The sequence below is a fragment of the Cherax quadricarinatus genome, chromosome 80, assembly GCF_038502225.1.
Source record: "Cherax quadricarinatus isolate ZL_2023a chromosome 80, ASM3850222v1, whole genome shotgun sequence".
In the NCBI taxonomy this organism is placed as follows: Eukaryota; Metazoa; Arthropoda; class Malacostraca; order Decapoda; family Parastacidae; genus Cherax; species Cherax quadricarinatus.
The window spans coordinates 9,305,970-9,323,900 of record NC_091371.1 but is presented as its reverse complement, the minus strand read 5'-3'; the positions used below and the strand labels follow the sequence as shown (position 1 = coordinate 9,323,900).

The 17,931-nt window shown below is 39.0% G+C and overlaps 1 protein-coding gene across 4 annotated transcripts in view; it reads right to left on the bottom strand.

Moving 5' to 3' along the window:
* The window catches only part of LOC128702421 (protein arginine N-methyltransferase 9), a 53,723-nt gene that overhangs the window by 34,119 nt on the left and 1,673 nt on the right, over positions 1-17,931 (bottom strand). For 2 of the 4 annotated variants that reach the window (XM_070102097.1, XM_070102098.1), the window contains exons 2-8: positions 13,261-13,375; positions 12,012-12,153; positions 10,555-10,681; positions 7,222-7,458; positions 5,893-6,060; positions 3,594-4,823; positions 3,214-3,364 (exon numbers count right to left, since the gene is read on the bottom strand). In XM_070102097.1, the coding sequence (XP_069958198.1) occupies positions 3,214-3,364; positions 3,594-4,823; positions 5,893-6,060; positions 7,222-7,458; positions 10,555-10,681; positions 12,012-12,153; positions 13,261-13,375 (2,170 nt within the window). Of the gene's footprint in view, positions 1-3,213; positions 3,365-3,593; positions 4,824-5,892; positions 6,061-7,221; positions 7,459-10,554; positions 10,682-12,011; positions 12,154-13,260; positions 13,376-17,841; positions 17,893-17,931 lie in introns of those variants that run through there. The other 2 variants (XM_070102099.1, XM_070102100.1) reach the window with 2 other exon arrangements.

The following is a 17,931-nucleotide window of genomic DNA, read 5'->3' as shown; positions in this document are numbered from 1 at the left end:
TTTGAGGAATTGTTAAATGTTGATGAAGATAGGGAAGCTGTGATTTCGTGTATAGGGCAAGGAGGAATAACATCTTGTAGGAGTGAGGAAGAGCCAGTTGTGAGTGTGGGGGAAGTTCGTGAGGCAGTAGGTAAAATGAAAGGGGGTAAGGCAGCCGGGATTGATGGGATAAAGATAGAAATGTTAAAAGCAGGTGGGGATATAGTTTCGGAGTGGTTGGTGCAATTATTTAATAAATGTACGGAAGAGGGTAAGGTACCTAGGGATTGGCAGAGAGCATGCATAGTTCCTTTGTATAAAGGCAAAGGGGACAAAAGAGAGTGCAAAAATTATAGGGGGATAAGTCTTTTGAGTATACCTGGTGAAGTGTATGGTAGAGTTATTATTGAAAGAATTAAGAGTAAGATGGAGAATAGGATAGCAGATGAACAAGGAGGCTTTAGGAAAGGTAGGGGGTGTGTGGACCAGGTGTTTACAGTGAAACATATAAGTGAACAGTATTTAGATAAGGCTAAAGAGGTCTTTGTGGCATTTATGGATTTGGAAAAGGTGTATGACAGGGTGGATAGGGGGGCAATGTGGCAGATGTTGCAGGTGTATGGTGTAGGAGGTAGGTTACTGAAAGCAGTGAAGAGTTTTTACGAGGATAGTGAGGCTCAAGTTAGAGTATGTAGGAAAGAGGGAAATTATTTCCCAGTAAAAGTAGGCCTTAGACAAGGATGTGTGATGTCACCGTGGTTGTTTAATATATTTATGGATGGGGTTGTAAGAGAAGTAAATGCGAGGGTCTTGACAAGAGGCATGGAGTTAAAAGATAAAGAATCACACATAAAGTGGGAGTTGTTGCAGTTGCTCTTTGCTGATGACACTGTGCTCTTGGGAGATTCTGAAGAGAAGTTGCAGAGATTGGTGGATGAATTTGGTAGGGTGTGCAAAAGAAGAAAATTAAAAGTGAATACAGGAAAGAGTAATGTTATGAGGATAACAAAAAGATTAGGTGATGAAAGATTGGATATCAGATTGGAGGGAGAGAGTATGGAGGAGGTGAATGTATTCAGATATTTGGGAGAAGTGGACATGTCAGCGGATGGGTCTATGAAAGATGAGGTGAATCATAGAATTGATGAGGGGAAAAGGGTGAGTGGTGCACTTAGGAGGGGGGAATGTATGAGAGTATAGTTTTACCAACGCTCTTATATGGGTGTGAAGCATGGATGATGAATGTTGCAGTGAGGAGAAGGCTGGAGGCAGTGGAGATGTCATGTCTGAGGGCAATGTGTGGTGTGAATATAATGCAGAGAATTCGTAGTTTGGAAGTTAGGAGGTGCGGGATTACCAAAACTGTTGTCCAGAGGGCTGAGGAAGGGTTGCTGAGGTGGTTCGGACATGTAGAGAGAATGGAGCGAAACAGAGTGACTTCAAGAGTGTATCAGTCTGTAGTGGAAGGAAGGCGGGGTAGGGGGCAGCCTAGAAAAGGTTGGAGGGAGGGGGTAAAGGAGGTTTTGTGTGCGAGGGGCTTGGACTTCCAGCAGGCATGCGTGAGCGTGTTTGATAGGAGTGAATGGAGACAAATGGTTTTTAATACTTGACGTGCTGTTGGAGTGTGAGCAAAGTAACATTTATGAAGGGGTTCAGGGAAACCGGCAGGCTGGACTTGAGTCCTGGAGATGGGAAGTACAGTGCCTGCACTCTGAAGGAGGGGTGTTAATGTTGCAGTTTAAAAACTGTAGTGTAAAGCACCCTTCTGGCAAGACAATGATGGAGTGAATGATGGTGAAAGTTTTTTCTTTTTCGGGCCACCCTGCCTTGGTGGGAATCGGCCAGTGTGATAATAATAAAAAAATGAATAAACGAAGAATGGGTATAATTGAAAATCTCTGTATTAGCGAAACGCTGTAAAGTGGGGCCCTCCTGTATTTTTACACTGGAATTAGAATTACATATACAATCTTCTTGCTGCTGTCATTCACACTGCTATTACATCAAACTCATTAGTTGTAGTCCCAGCCTTTCAAAGCATATCTCAGGCAATTCAGACCTTTGACTCCTCATATTCCCTCATTTACATTAAATGCCAGCTACTGCATGATTAGACATAAAAAGGCAGTCTTTTGTTGGTTCTCTGGCATGCTGGTGTTTAGGAAAATGAGCTTGCAGATTCTGTGTTGCATTCTGCAGTGCATACCTCATACAGGCAATTGCCATTCTCTAATTATTTTCCAATACTAACAACTGTGAAACTGCTGGGAGTGTTAGCGGTCTTCATTAGTGCCCAACACGCAGTTTTAAAACAAACTACAAGTAGTCTTCTAACTATTCTTTTGTCATCACTATCAGCTTTGGAAAACTGGTAGTCACACCAGATTCATACATGATGATTTCACGAAGGAGAACTGGCACCACTGTGAGGATTGTCAAGTATTGCTGACAATCCAACATCTTATTGTCTTGTTCATTAGAGAGCACACCTATTTCATTTTGGGCACACTTCATTGCCCTGACATGCTTCCTATGTGCTCTCATCTTTAATCAAAAAATATGACTTTACTCCCTCTGAATTTTTGTCAGAAACAGCTTTATTACACCAACTTTGATTATATTTCCTTCAACACTCCTCACCGCCCTTCCTAACTTTACCTCTGTTAACTCTTCACCCTTGCTGGTCTCTGATCAGGCATATTTAGCACACCGTACCCTGCAGAGCTGTATGACTTATGGGTTTAACACTTGGTTATGATTATAATAATAATAATAATAATAATAATAATAATAATAATAATAATCTCTATGACACCAATTTGCTACATCAACTGTGATATTCACTCCCTTTCTGCTGATGTCCTCCCCTCAACACCCCACTTCTCTACTATCTCACTCTTGCTGTGGTACCAAATAACCATATGGGTTTAGTGCTTTCCATTAATAATAATAATAATAATAAAGTTATTGTAGAAGACCATTAGCAGCAAGAAAAACAACTGTGATAACTATAAGGAGAGGGACATCTTAATGTCAAAAAATAAAAATGCAATAATTAAACAATAAAGTGATAACTGCTTAAGTGTGTCAATGTCACTTTTCTCTAGTGTAAATATTTGTTTTGTGAATTACATTAAATTCATGCATTATTATTACATTAGCAAATAAACACTAAACCCACATGGATCATACAATGCATGCATGTGAACACACACACACACTAGAAATTCTCACCTTAACAATGTTAAAGATCTCTGCTATCTTGACACCGGATGTATTTGTATCATCCACACAAGTCATGGCTGCTAGCACTGGAGAACTGATGAGGCTCATGATGAGATCTACCTCTTGTGGATACACTTGGCAATCTCTGCCCATCATTAACCTGCCATGTGCAAAAAAAAAAAAATTAGTTTGCTAAATGGAAGTTTTATTCTCAAAATAAATGGTTAGAAAAATTCGATGGAGTGTTTTTAGTTAGTACAACTATTGTACATTATACAAGTGTCTCACACACATGTGTATCATTAAATATTTTTTTTCATAGTGAAAAGATGAACTTGGAAAAATGATTTTGAAATTCAAGAACCTAAAAATACTTAATTCCATCATACCTGTTCATAAAAATGTTTTTCACTAGCCCATCCTTCAGTGTCCCTTCTCTTGTTACTGGCCACATGAACAAGACATCTATCTTCTCTTCCAAATCTTCAAAATCATAAGCAGTAATTCCTAATTCTTGTAGGATGTTCTTTATCTTATCATTCTCTACATATAGCTTAGAGTTTGGAAACTCTGACAGTACAGCCAGACCAGCTAGGGGGAACGGTGTTTTGTCACATATAATTAGCTGATGACCTCTATCACGTTTATCACTTCTTGGTTTTTGAAGGTTAATAACTATCTGTTGTGAGGCTGAGAGAAAAGAATCTACAACATTCTTACTGTTTAAAAATCTTATGGCATCTTCAGTGAGATAAAGATAGTTTGCATTTTTTAAATTTGAAGAACTCCTTTGTAATGACAACTGTATGACACCTGTACATTTAAAGTCAATTGCAATGATACTATGAGTATCAACACTTATCAGATTTAAAACTGGGTACACAGCATTCTCCCACAGTGTTGTACCTGGCTCAGGAAAAGTATCAATGCAAAGTTTTTCATCTAAATAAAGTTTGAATGAAAGAACTATGGCATCAAGAGATCCACACTCTATGCACTGTAGTTTTAAAGTTTTGTCTACTTCTCCAGTGAGGTGTTTTTCTATGTCATCAGGGGAATTGAAATCTATTGTAGTTAAAGGAGTCCAGTGTGACAGCAGTTTAAAACCTCCAGGTACCTGATTAAGTTTCTCTGACATATATGGCTCTTGAAGCTTAATGCAAACAGTTTTATTTGTGAAATAGGACAAATCAGGTCTGTTGACCTTAATTTGCTTTGCTATGTAATCACAGCTAATAAGAGCTATAAACACTTCAGCCTTAGAAGGAATTACTCTTCCAAACTTTGAAGAGTTCTCTCTCTTATGGTGTAGAGTTTCCTTACCTATTGCCAGATTATCTGGAGCTGTAGTTTTTACATGTCCCTGTTTTATATTTGTTCTATGAGCACCTACCACGTAGTCTACACATGTTTCCGAAGTAGACCTATTTTGCATTGCAACTGCAGACACATCTGAGGTTTCTGGTTTCAGAATAAATGATGGCATAACATCTGAGGTACTGGGGGTTACTAATGACTTTGGTGGCAATAAAAGATGTTTCCATGCATGCTGCAATGTTGAGAGGATGTGCTCTCCCAATAGCCCTGCATCCACTGTCTCGCTTACCACTAATGCTACCCTGAGAAAAGAGAGAAAACGAGTAAAAGTAAATTTAAAAATTATAACTATTATTTTTAATACACCAGCCATCTCTCACCAAGGCAAAGTGACCTCAAAAAAAAAAAAAAAAAAAAAAATACAGTGGACCCCCGCTTTACTATCAGCTCCCAATGCGACCAATTATGTAAGTGTATTTATGTAAGTGCGTTTGTACGTGTATGTTTGGGGGTCTGAAATGGACTAATCTAATTCACAATATTCCTTATGGGAACAAATTCGGTCAGTAATGGCACCTGAACATACTTCTGGAATGAAATAATATCGTAAGCCGGGGGTCCACTGTAATTCTTCTTTTTACATTTAACAATTTATACAGGAGAAAGGATTACTAGCTCCTTGCTCCTGGCATTTTAGTCGACTCTTATGATATGCATGACTTACAGAGAAAGGATTCTTCTCTGCTTCCCCATGGAATATAATATTATTCTTCTCTCTAATTACTAATTTTGTATGAACACATGGAAGATGAGAATTGTGTTGATAAACCAACCTCAAAAGCAAAATGAATAAAAAACCATGTGTTTTTAATTATTTTTTATGCTGTACATGCAATATTTACCTTCGACCACCATCTCTGTAGCCTTGAAATGGACAGGAAACCTGCAGCTACAAGTGGCATCCCCTCTTCCTGATATGCCTGAGTCAAAACATCATGGCCGTAACATTTCACATGTAACTCACAAATTGAAACTGAAAACTAGACAATGTTTTGGTCTGTCTTGAGTCATTATCAAATATTATTACATTCATAGGGGATAGCACTAAACCTGTAGGAGTCATACAAGGCCTGGAGGTCTGGAAGCAAATCAGTTTCAATCTAAGGAAATGAAGGGCAGATCTCATTCATTGTATTAAGAGCCCTCACTGGCATCAAGGGGTTAAACAATTATTAAGCCGTGACTTGATAATAGTCGAGAATGAACTAAAACATCATCCCCTTTTCCATTTCCATCTTGTGGGTTATTTTAGTGAAACAGCTACTGTATTTGCTTTTATTAATGAACAGTGTAGATGTTTAATTAGCTTACCTTTGTGGGATGTGTGAAGGGATGACAATATCTTTGCTGTGTTGATTGAGCACACAAACACCCAGTGGGACCATATTAGACTGAAGAACGTTGTTGGATAACTCACACATAAACTTATCTACTTCGCAGGCATACACTTTCTTGGCATTGGCCCTCATGGCAAGAATGCTGCAATACATTGCAATATAAGCAGACACCACTATATGACAAAAAATACTAAATTGAAACCCATGCAAAGGGGTCATTACCTTTTTTTTATCTGTCTGTCTACCCATAACCATTTTCGTTCTATCTTCTCTCAGTTCTTCCCCTCCCCATTCATGCCATTAATCTTATGGTTAAAAAAAAAATTAATTTCTTATGAGGAAGATGCACAAAGCTATAATTTAAAAGCATATTCTTAAAATATTATCATACTGACAAGGAAGTGCTAAACACACAAGGGCCATACAGTGCCTAGGGAATAGGAGAGTAGCTCCATTTCTTTATAACAAGGATCATTATTACAGTAAATAAGTAAGTTTATTTAGGCACAGGTACATGAAAGTACAATTATCATACATAGTATGATAAATGTAGGATACTCCAAAAAAGTCAGTGACTTATTTCCATTGGGGTTCTCGAGTATCATTATGATATTCATGAAGTGCTAAACCCATATGGATCTTACAGCACTTGGGGAATAAGGGTTAATCAAATTCAAGATACGAAACGGGAAGGCCTGCTCCAGTTTCTTGGACTGACAGCCTTTAAACAGCATCAAGGTAGCATTGAAGGTAGAGATGAGGAATATATGGATCTCCATATATAGTGAATGACTGGGAAAGCACTCTGTTAAGCATTCCAAGGCTGTGACGACCTTGTTGAGGGAAGTTATAGCCAATGTTGTTCAAGCCATCAGTGAAAATCATCATCTCCCAAACAAAGAGTTAGTTAGTTCTTAGGGGGTCTGGCAGTTACTTGAACCTAGTCAAATAGGAGCAGCTGACTGACTCAGTAGTTCTAGACCTGAACCTTCCATTTCAGTGATTTGTGAAATGTACTGTGGGCCACAACTCCAGGTAAAAGCTCAATTTCAAGGTGAGCAGAAATATTTCTCATTGCATGGAAACACACAGGGACAATGCTCAGTTTCTGCAGCTCAAGCCATTGATAAAGAATACGATCCCTTTATGTATTGAACCTGGAAAAATTGCCACAAGGGGATTAACTCTTATTTATTTCCTGAGAAAAATCAGATTGTTTAATACAGGGAATGAATAATAACTAAAACAACTACTGTTTTTGAACCAGGATGATGGAAAAGATGCATAAATTATCTCAACTAACCTGAGTAGGCCAGTGCCAGATCCTATATCCAATACACTGTTATGCCCTTCCTCCACGGCTTTCTCAATAGCAAGTTTAAATGCAGCATTTCGGGTGGAGTCATTCAGCATGGGCAGGTGCCAGCGGTCAACTAAAGCATTGGTCAATCTGCTTCGAGTCTCTTGAGCATTTGGGTCTCGTGGACATTCCACTTGAGCAAGACATGCATGATTCCAAGCTTCTTGTACACTTCCATGTCTGTAATAACCCAAGGCAAGTGAAACTACACATATACATAGCCAACTTTATTACACATATGTAGATTTATTAATTAAAATGACACTGAATTATACAAGAATTTGAGTCTTCAGTTTCAACAAAACAATACATATATATTGTATGTAGCTTAACTTCGATAAATCCTCATTACAGGACAGGATGTAGAGCAACTCACAAATGAGTTGCATTCCTGGTTATCCGACTTACAAATTAGTTACTTGTTTAGAAGATGATAACATTTAACAAGGATGGTTAGGCAAAAGGATATACGTATCTGCAACTGATATGACATTTTACTGCAACATTTTTATGCCACAATAAAATGTTGTTTAAGTTGTACAAGTGTCGTCCCTTTGCCTAGCACTGTCGGTAATTCTACCAACATTGTTACAAAGGACGGTTATGTTCCACCTGTTCATACTATGGCTTGGCAGCTGAAAAAACTTTAATTACAAAGTATCCTGTTTGTAAATGCGGACATGTGTAATTCTGGAATGTTTGTACAGCAGAGATCTGTATAACATTACCACCTCCTCCTATATAAAGGCCTTGCAACTTGATTTTATACTCTGTAAACTAAAAAGCCAAAATCATGCCATGAATGAGTAGCAGTATTTATTTGATATTAATGAAGGGCATGAATCACTAACTGCATGGCATGCTACAAGATATGTTCCAATTAGGGTATAGTATTGACACTGAGGTGATACAAAAATATGTGGATTCCCAAGTGTAACAATTCAATAGAGCTAAACTAATGCACCATAAAACTATTCTTCTGTGCCAGCAATATGAAAACAATGATTATGAAGATTCTTTAAGCTCTATCTTGTACATATAGTAATTCCTCACTGAGTATTCTTTTTAGATATGTGAAAGTGACTATTATTGCTATGTAACAGCAATTACAATTTTAAACTAAATCATTAACATATTTACATAAGAGTATAAAATGACCACAATATTAAATGCCATCACAAAGGATATACTATATTTCAATCAATATAAATAAATTGCAGAGAAATAATGAAGTCTCCAGCAAATCACAACCGGTTAATGAAAAAAGGAGGCAAAAGAACATACTAATTCAGAATGATACATGTAATCATAAACACCATATAAAGGCAGTATACTGCCTGGTCCCAGCCACCTAAAACTGCCCTGGAAGCCCTACACATGAAAATATAAAGATAAGCTGCAAAATAAAAGGAAAAATATTCTTCAAGCATCTGCCAATTCAATGCCTAATTTTTCCACATTACACCTCCCTCCCTCTCACTGCCTCCAGCCTCCTCCTTACTACAACCTTCATAAGACAATGCTTCCCACCCATACATAAACATCAACACCAATATACTCTTGATACAATGCCCTAGCACATATATACTTTGACAATTATAGAGTGCCTTCTCTTGATTCAAACTTGCATTGAAGAATGTACCACCCATTCCACCATATTTTCACCACTTGTTTTCAGGATATCTTTTTTAATGCTGTGCAACCCAGATACTTTTTCCACTTTTAACATTCTTACTGTTTCATTCACTTTGATTTGACAAATCTGTAAAAAATCCTTTTCATTTCTCTAATACCTCTTATTCAATATCTTATTACTTTGCTATTTAAGAAACAGATCTGCTCCTGCAATTTTGTCAGTCACAGCAGAATTATCAAGCAATAAATGAAGTGCACAAAAAAATACTATTTTTTAGACTTTCACCCACATCTAATGTAATATTTTTCTAATAATGCTTTAACTTTGTCTCTATATTAAACTCTTCCATGATAGGAATACAACAAGTAAATTGGGTGGGAGTCTTCTATAATGCAACAGAAAGACACAGGACTGAATCACATCTGAATTTTGCATTTGAAAAGCTACCTGCTTGCTCAATCCTAACATTGACAACATTTCCCCAGTGTTCAATTCCTGGCCGTATGTCTCCTTCCAAAGCTTCAGGGATACTGAAGGAAAACAATTCTGCAACAGAGCCATCAATGGAGCAATTAGCACTCAGTTTAAATACTTTGAGCGGCATGCCAGAAAGACTGTTGCCCCCAGATTCACCTTCCCACCAATAAATATGGGGATAACCAAGCAGACAGCCAAATATAGTGCTAAGGTTGAGATCATCTGGCAACTTTATTTGTATTGCTTTGATTGTACTTGAATTCCAAGTTGTGCTTGGAGCATTAGCAAGAGCAGTACCATCAATGCCATTCTGAGGGTGTGTGCCTGCTGAATCTAATGTTGAACTTTCTTCATTCTCTTGAGTGGCAACACCCAGCTGAGCAATAATGGAATTCAGGTGTGTACGAAATTCTTGATGAATCTCGCTACTACCCAGTTTGGGTGTAGCACAACTTATGTCAATTATCCAGGTAGGTGGTGCTCCTGTTATGCCACCAAGAGTACGGATTACAGCAGCAATGTTAACAATGAACACATCGAGGCCTAATTCCACTAAGACAAGTTTTGACACTAAAAGGCTCTTTGATCTTGCCTGGTTGAGAAGGGCAAGCAGAGCTGAGGTGTCTGCAGTACAAACGTCCCATAAAAGAGAAGGTTTAACTCCTTGGTCTACAGCTACTAGTAGAGGTGCAACCTCATCACAGTATTGTGCTCCTCGTCCACCAAGACACTCTTTGAATAACACACGCCATGTTTCCAAAGCCATACTGCATCAAGTTTATTCATACAATGAATGATTATTTTACTACAGGGTATGTGTTCAAATTTTTACACAAGTTGTTTGCACTAACTAGCATGCCCTTATTCCAGAAAGAAATATTGCATAAATGCAATTAAAAAAATCAGAAACCTTTCAAATTACAGCAATCACAGAGTAACATAGCCACTCTTCAGTCTATCTTCAGTGAATGAAATATGAAGAAAAATATACTGTGCCATGATTTTGTGTAAGTTCAAGAGACCCGAAATACAGAATGTGTATAATGCAGCGTGTATTTTTTCTTCAGGAACTGGGTGATTAAAATTTATGTACCTCTTTTAATCCTGAAATATCAAACAGATATGGATGGAATTTACTTTGCACGAACCAAGCATCAAACTACCTGTAGAGAATCTTAGCAAGGAGATGGTGCAGATCTGGAGACTCCGGGTAGTGGTTGATAGCAACTTCAAAAATAGTCATTGCCTCTTGAAAGCCATTGTCCTCTTCAACTTTTCCAATCCACTGTTCTGAATAAAAAATGTTGAATTTAAAATATTCTTTTGCAGGCTGTATACAACATGTTAAAAGGTAAAAGTTAATAATTAGCTAGAGAAAGAAGTGTACATAAATAACCTGAATATAGGAGAAAGAAACTTTATGATGATGTTTCAGCTGTGCTGAATATGTTCCAACAGACTCTGGCTAATGACATTTAAAATCAAATGTGATTAGAAGTAATCCTTCCTCCTCACTATACAACCTGGGCATGTAAGAACACTCATCATTACCTAACCATAGGCATTTAATTCCCTAAACTTAAAAAAAAGTGAGGATATGTAAGAGAGCATATGTAAAAAGTGTTGTGTCAGATACCATGGGAGGGAGGGAGGCTGGTACTAGTAGAGTGCTGTCACACGTACAGCCTCTCCTCACTTAACGATGGAGTTCCGTTCCTAAGACTACATCAGTATATAAATTCATCGCTAAGCAAGGAGCATACTATAATGGTAGTTGGTTTGTGTCAACCATCTTTGGTATTGTTTTAATGTCACCTTTGCACCATTTATAACATTTCTAGTATATTTTTAAATGTTTATACAGTAGTGTACTGTATATTGTAATAAACAGAATAGAGGAAATCAGCTCTAATGTACATTATTTAGGTATGCATACTGGGCAGAGAGCCCATCATACGTCCGAGTCGTCAGTAAACGAGTACGTCGTTAAGTGAGGAGAGATTCTAATTGGAGAGTTGGGGTGTGAAGAGAAGAATGGAGCTAAGGGAATAGAATAGAGGAATGAGAAAAGGAAAATGGGAGATAAAAGAAGAGAGAGGCTAATCACAGTACTGTACACTGTGTTTCAATGAAATTAAAGGCATATAAATTAAATGAGATAAGATACATTATGGTTGGGAAACATGTTTCTGGTAATAACATGGGTGTTTTGGGGAACTACGTTCAAAGATCTGAACATTCACATAATGAGGGGGAAGCAGAGTGCTAAACCCATAGGAGTCATACAGTGCCTAGGGAACGGGATGTAATCAGGTTGGATCAACGGAAGACAAGACTACATCCAACTCCTTGGATCATGAGCCCTTTACCAGTAATAAGGAACCTCCCATGAAATGAAGGAGGGGAAGAATTTTGTAGAAAGTATTTATCTGAGAAAGTAAAGGCCTTGTAACATATTTATTATGCTAGTGTTTTCAACAATAATGCTGAATGCATCAGTAATACAGAGAAATTTCTTTATTAAAGCTTACTTTAAACTGTTGATAAGCAAAAATATGGAGAATGGTTACAATGGTTGATTCTAACTTATTATACAAGGTATAACATTAGATATACTGACCAAAAATTTGAAGATATGTTGAGTAGTATTCAGTCTTGAGGGATGGCAAAATGCAAAGAACTAAAGACAAGTGTGAAAAGCTTCGACCAATCTCTCCTCTTTGTTGGCACAACTCAAATGCCTGAAGATGATGTTCGGCAACCTGCAATATGAATAATACTTCACGAGTATACCACTAGATGGATTTCTTTGTCACTAATATGTTGAAGTGAGGAAAGGAGGATGGTAAGAAGAGGAGGGAGACTGGGGAAGTAGGAAATGTATAGGAAAGTACAGTAGTTGCAGGCAAGTTGAAAAGTCTACCAAGTGAGAAACTTCAAAAAAGGTTAGACAAACAAGTGAAAATAGTTAGGTTCGAAGACCTACCTAGCATGGGCCAAATAAATTTGTTGTAGATTCGCTGGTATAATTTCCCGGCCCGGGCCTTTTCCAAGAGGTGGCCTGGCCTTGGCTCCCTGTCGTGGGAGTGTCTCAGACCAATGTCTGCCATGGGAGGAGGTACAAGTACCTCCTTATCATCCGGGACCAGCTGTTGTCAGGCCTAGCCCCATTCCCTGCCCCCACGGGGCTCAGAGGGAGAAGCTAGGCACCTTGGGCTGCCACAAACACCACCCACACTGGGCTCGAAGGGTGGGGTAGCTGCATAGCAGCAGACGATATCAGGAGGTGCAAGGGCAGCAAGCACTACAGGATCCTTTTGGATTTTCGGAGCCACACCCCAGCTTTGGGCCAATGCCCAGCAAGTCTACTGTAGTGCTCCCTTATCTATATTGTCTTACGTAATATTACTGTATTTTGTGCATAGAGCAGAGGGAAGAGAAGCTTGCATTTAAAGGCAGTTTAATATGTAGATTCAATCTGCTATTTTAAGACTAAATGATCAAGAGAAAGGTTATTTAGTTCATATGTCTGTGATAATATTCACTATATATTTTAATAGTGATTTCTCTGTGGCCAGTTCTGAGCATTTGTTTTACTCTCCCAGTTCAACTTGAGCAAGGCAAGTTGCCTTGCTCAACACCACTGCTGCTTGTGATTCTTCAACCCAATTTATCTTTTACTGAACAACTAGTGGAAACCCATGGAGTTTTCTCTTGAATATTTTAGCAACATTTCTTACATTTGCTTGTAAAAGGAAGAAGTCTTTCGGGCCTCTGCATTAAAAACGTGGGCAGGGAAGAAATAAAACCTGTTTGCCATACGAGATGCACAATTAGAAAACTAAACTTTCAATTTTGAGTCAACCAACCTCTGTCCTAGTGACTAGAGTCGTCTTGGTCCTGCCGTTTTGACCCCGAACAATGGGCCTTCTTGGCATACTTCTCTTGGCATTCAAATGTTTGTTGAAGACCAACCAACAACTGCTGTGGGGAGGAAAAAATTATACATGGGTCAGGTTACTTTGCAGTTAGAAAAAAAAATTAACCTGCTAAAGACAGCAAAGGACAAAGTATGACTTAACCCTTAAACGGTCCAAATGTATATATACGTTCACTCGCGTAGCGCCCCAAATTTTTTGAGGAAAAAAGAAATCTTTTCTTTTAAAAGGAAAAAAGAGCATATGGTACCCAGGCATCCCCAATTATTTTAATATGGAACACAGTGAGTGCACACACCCATTCTCTCATGTCTAGGTGACTCAGGCTTATTGTGGCAATGTTGAATGAATGACAAAGAAAACGTATATATACGTTTGGGGCGCTACGCGCGTGAACGTATATATACGTTTGGACGATTTAAGGGTAAATAGGTAATACGCAGAGGATCATGACTGTTTATTTGTATACCTGGAGAGAGTTCCAGGGTCAACGCCCCCACGGCCAGGTCTGTGACCAGGCCTCATGGTGGATCTGGGCCTGATCAACCAGGCTGTTACTGTTGGCTGAACATAATCCAACATACAAACCACAGTAGTAGTAGGTTGGTAGACAGCAACCACCCAGGGAAGTACTACCGTCCTGCCAGATGACTGTGAAACAAAAACCTGTAACTGTTTTGCATGATGGTAGGATTGCTGGTTTTCTTTTTCTGTCTCATAAACACGCTAGATAACAGGGATATCTTGCTACTCCTACTTACACTTTGGCACACTTCACAGACACGCACATGCATATATATATATATACATACATCTAGGTTTTTCTCCTTATTCTAAATAGCTCTTGTTCTTTTTTATTTCTTCTATTGTCCATGGGGAAGTGGAAAAGACTCTTTCCTCCGTAAGCCATGCGTGCCGTATGAGGCGACTAAAATGCCGGGAGCAATGGGCTAGTAACCCCTTCTCCTGTATACATTTACTAAAAAAGAGAAGAAGAAAAACTTTATAAAACTGGGTTGTTTAAATGTGCGTGGATGTAGTGCGGATGACAAGAAACAGATGATTGCTGATGTTATGAATGAAAAGAAGTTGGATGTCCTGGCTCTAAGCGAAACAAAGCTGAAGGGGGTAGGAGAGTTTCAGTGGGGGGAAATAAATGGGATTAAATCTGGAGTATCTGAGAGAGTTAGAGCAAAGGAAGGGGTAGCAGTAATGTTAAATGATCAGTTATGGAAGGAGAAAAGAGAATATGAATGTGTAAATTCGAGAATTATGTGGATTAAAGTAAAGGTTGGATGCGAGAAGTGGGTCATAATAAGCGTGTATGCACCTGGAGAAGAGAGGAATGCAGAGGAGAGAGAGAGATTTTGGGAGATGTTAAGTGAATGTATAGGAGCCTTTGAACCAAGTGAGAGAGTAATTGTGGTAGGGGACCTGAATGCTAAAGTAGGAGAAACTTTTAGAGAGGGTGTGGTAGGTAAGTTTGGGGTGCCAGGTGTAAATGATAATGGGAGCCCTTTGATTGAACTTTGTATAGAAAGGGGTTTAGTTATAGGTAATACATATTTTAAGAAAGAGGATAAATAAGTATACACGATATGATGTAGGGCGAAATGACAGTAGTTTGTTGGATTATGTATTGGTAGATAAAAGACTGTTGAGTAGACTTCAGGATGTACATGTTTATCGAGGGGCCACAGATATATCAGATCACTTTCTAGTTGTAGCTACACTGAGAGTAAAAGGTAGATGGGATACAAGGAGAATAGAAGCATCAGGGAAGAGAGAGGTGAAGGTTTATAAACTAAAAGAGGAGGCAGTTAGGGTAAGATATAAACAGCTATTGGAGGATAGATGGGCTAATGAGAGCATAGGCAATGGGGTCGAAGAGGAATGGGGTAGGTTTAAAAATGTAGTGTTAGAGTGTTCAGCAGAAGTTTGTGGTTACAGGAAAGTGGGTGCAGGAGGGAAGAGGAGCGATTGGTGGAATGATGATGTAAAGAGAGTAGTAAGGGAGAAAAAGTTAGCATATGAGAAGTTTTTACAAAGTAGAAGTGATGCAAGGAGGGAAGAGTATATGGAGAAAAAGAGAGAGGTTAAGAGAGTGGTGAAGCAATGTAAAAAGAGAGCAAATGAGAGAGTGGGTGAGCTGTTATCAACAAATTTTGTTGAAAATAAGAAAAAGTTTTGGAGTGAGATTAACAAGTTAAGGAAGCCTAGAGAACAAATGGATTTGTCAGTTAAAAATAGGAGAGGAGAGTTATTAAATGGAGAGTTAGAGGTATTGGGAAGATGGAGGGAATATTTTGAGGAATTGTTAAATGTTGATGAAGATAGGGAAGCTGTGATTTCGTGTATAGGGCAAGGAGGAATAACATCTTGTAGGAGTGAGGAAGAGCCAGTTGTGAGTGTGGGGGAAGTTCGTGAGGCAGTAGGTAAAATGAAAGGGGGTAAGGCAGCCGGGATTGATGGGATAAAGATAGAAATGTTAAAAGCAGGTGGGGATATAGTTTTGGAGTGGTTGGTGCAATTATTTAATAAATGTATGGAAGAGGGTAAGGTACCTAGGGATTGGCAGAGAGCATGCATAGTTCCTTTGTATAAAGGCAAAGGGGATAAAAGAGAGTGCAAAAATTATAGGGGGATAAGTCTGTTGAGTGTACCTGGTAAAGTGTATGGTAGAGTTATAATTGAAAGAATTAAGAGTAAGACGGAGAATAGGATAGCAGATGAACAAGGAGGCTTTAGGAAGGGTAGGGGGTGTGTGGACCAGGTGTTTACAGTGAAACATATAAGTGAACAGTATTTAGATAAGGCTAAAGAGGTCTTTGTGGCATTTATGGATTTGGAAAAGGCGTATGACAGGGTGGATAGGGGGGCAATGTGGCAGATGTTGCAAGTGTATGGTGTAGGAGGTAGGTTACTGAAAGCAGTGAAGAGTTTTTACGAGGATAGTGAGGCTCAAGTTAGAGTATGTAGAAAAGAGGGAAATTTTTTCCCAGTAAAAGTAGGCCTTAGACAAGGATGTGTGATGTCACCGTGGTTGTTTAATATATTTATAGATGGGGTTGTAAGAGAAGTAAATGCGAGGGTCTTGGCAAGAGGCGTGGAGTTAAAAGATAAAGAATCACACACAGGGTGGGAGTTGTCACAGCTGCTCTTTGCTGATGACACTGTGCTCTTGGGAGATTCTGAAGAGAAGCTGCAGAGATTGGTGGATGAATTTGGTAGGGTGTGCAAAAGAAGAAAATTAAAGGTGAATACAGGAAAGAGTAAGGTTATGAGGATAACAAAAAGATTAGGTGATGAAAGATTGAATATCAGATTGGAGGGAGAGAGTATGGAGGAGGTGAACGTATTCAGATATTTGGGAGTGGACGTGTCAGCGGATGGGTCTATGAAAGATGAGGTGAATCATAGAATTGATGAGGGAAAAAGAGTGAGTGGTGCACTTAGGAGTCTGTGGAGACAGAGAACTTTGTCCTTGGAGGCAAAGAGGGGAATGTATGAGAGTATAGTTTTACCAACGCTCTTATATGGGTGTGAAGCATGGGTGATGAATGTTGCAGCGAGGAGAAGGCTGGAGGCAGTGGAGATGTCATGTCTGAGGGCAATGTGTGGTGTGAATATAATGCAGAGAATTCGTAGTTTGGAAGTTAGGAGGAGGTGCGGGATTACCAAAACTGTTGTCCAGAGGGCTGAGGAAGGGTTGTTGAGGTGGTTCGGACATGTAGAGAGAATGGAGCGAAACAGAATAACTTCAAGAGTGTATCAGTCTGTAGTGGAAGGAAGGCGGGGTAGGGGTCGGCCTAGGAAGGGTTGGAGGGAGGGGGTAAAGGAGGTTTTGTGTGCGAGGGGCTTGGACTTCCAGCAGGCATGCGTGAGCGTGTTTGATAGGAGTGAATGGAGACAAATGGTTTTTAATACTTGACGTGCTGTTGGAGTGTGAGCAAAGTAACATTTATGAAAGGATTCAGGGAAACCGGCAGGCCGGACTTGAGTCCTGGAGATGGGAAGTACAGTGCCTGCACTCTGAAGGAGGGGTGTTAATGTTGCAGTTTAAAAACTGTAGTGTAAAGCACCCTTCTGGCAAGACAGTGATGGAGTGAATGATGGTGAAAGTTTTTCTTTTTCGGGCCACCCTGCCTTGGTGGGAATCGGCCAGTGTGATAAAAAAAAAAATAAATAACAAACCACAGCCACAGTTCATACACTTGGGCAATTTAAAAACTTAATACATGTACTGTGCACTTGTCCCCTTCCTTGAAGGAAACAAATCTGAGTTTAACTTAAATAAGTTACACAATATACAATACCATATTAAGAGCATATTTTATAACATATTATAGCATGTAAATCACAACTTTGGGGGCCCAGTCCCTGGACCCATTACGTAACTCTGTAATCTGTAAATACCTTTGTAACTTGTCATGATTGTGACCAGACTTACCTGGAGTTCATTACCTTTGTAAATTGTGAGTTCATTACCTTTGTAAATTGTGAGTTCATTACCTTTGTAAATTGTGAGTTCATTACCTCTGTAACTTGCTCAGCTATCAAAACTTTGGAGTCCAGTCCGTGGACCAATTATGTACCTCTGTA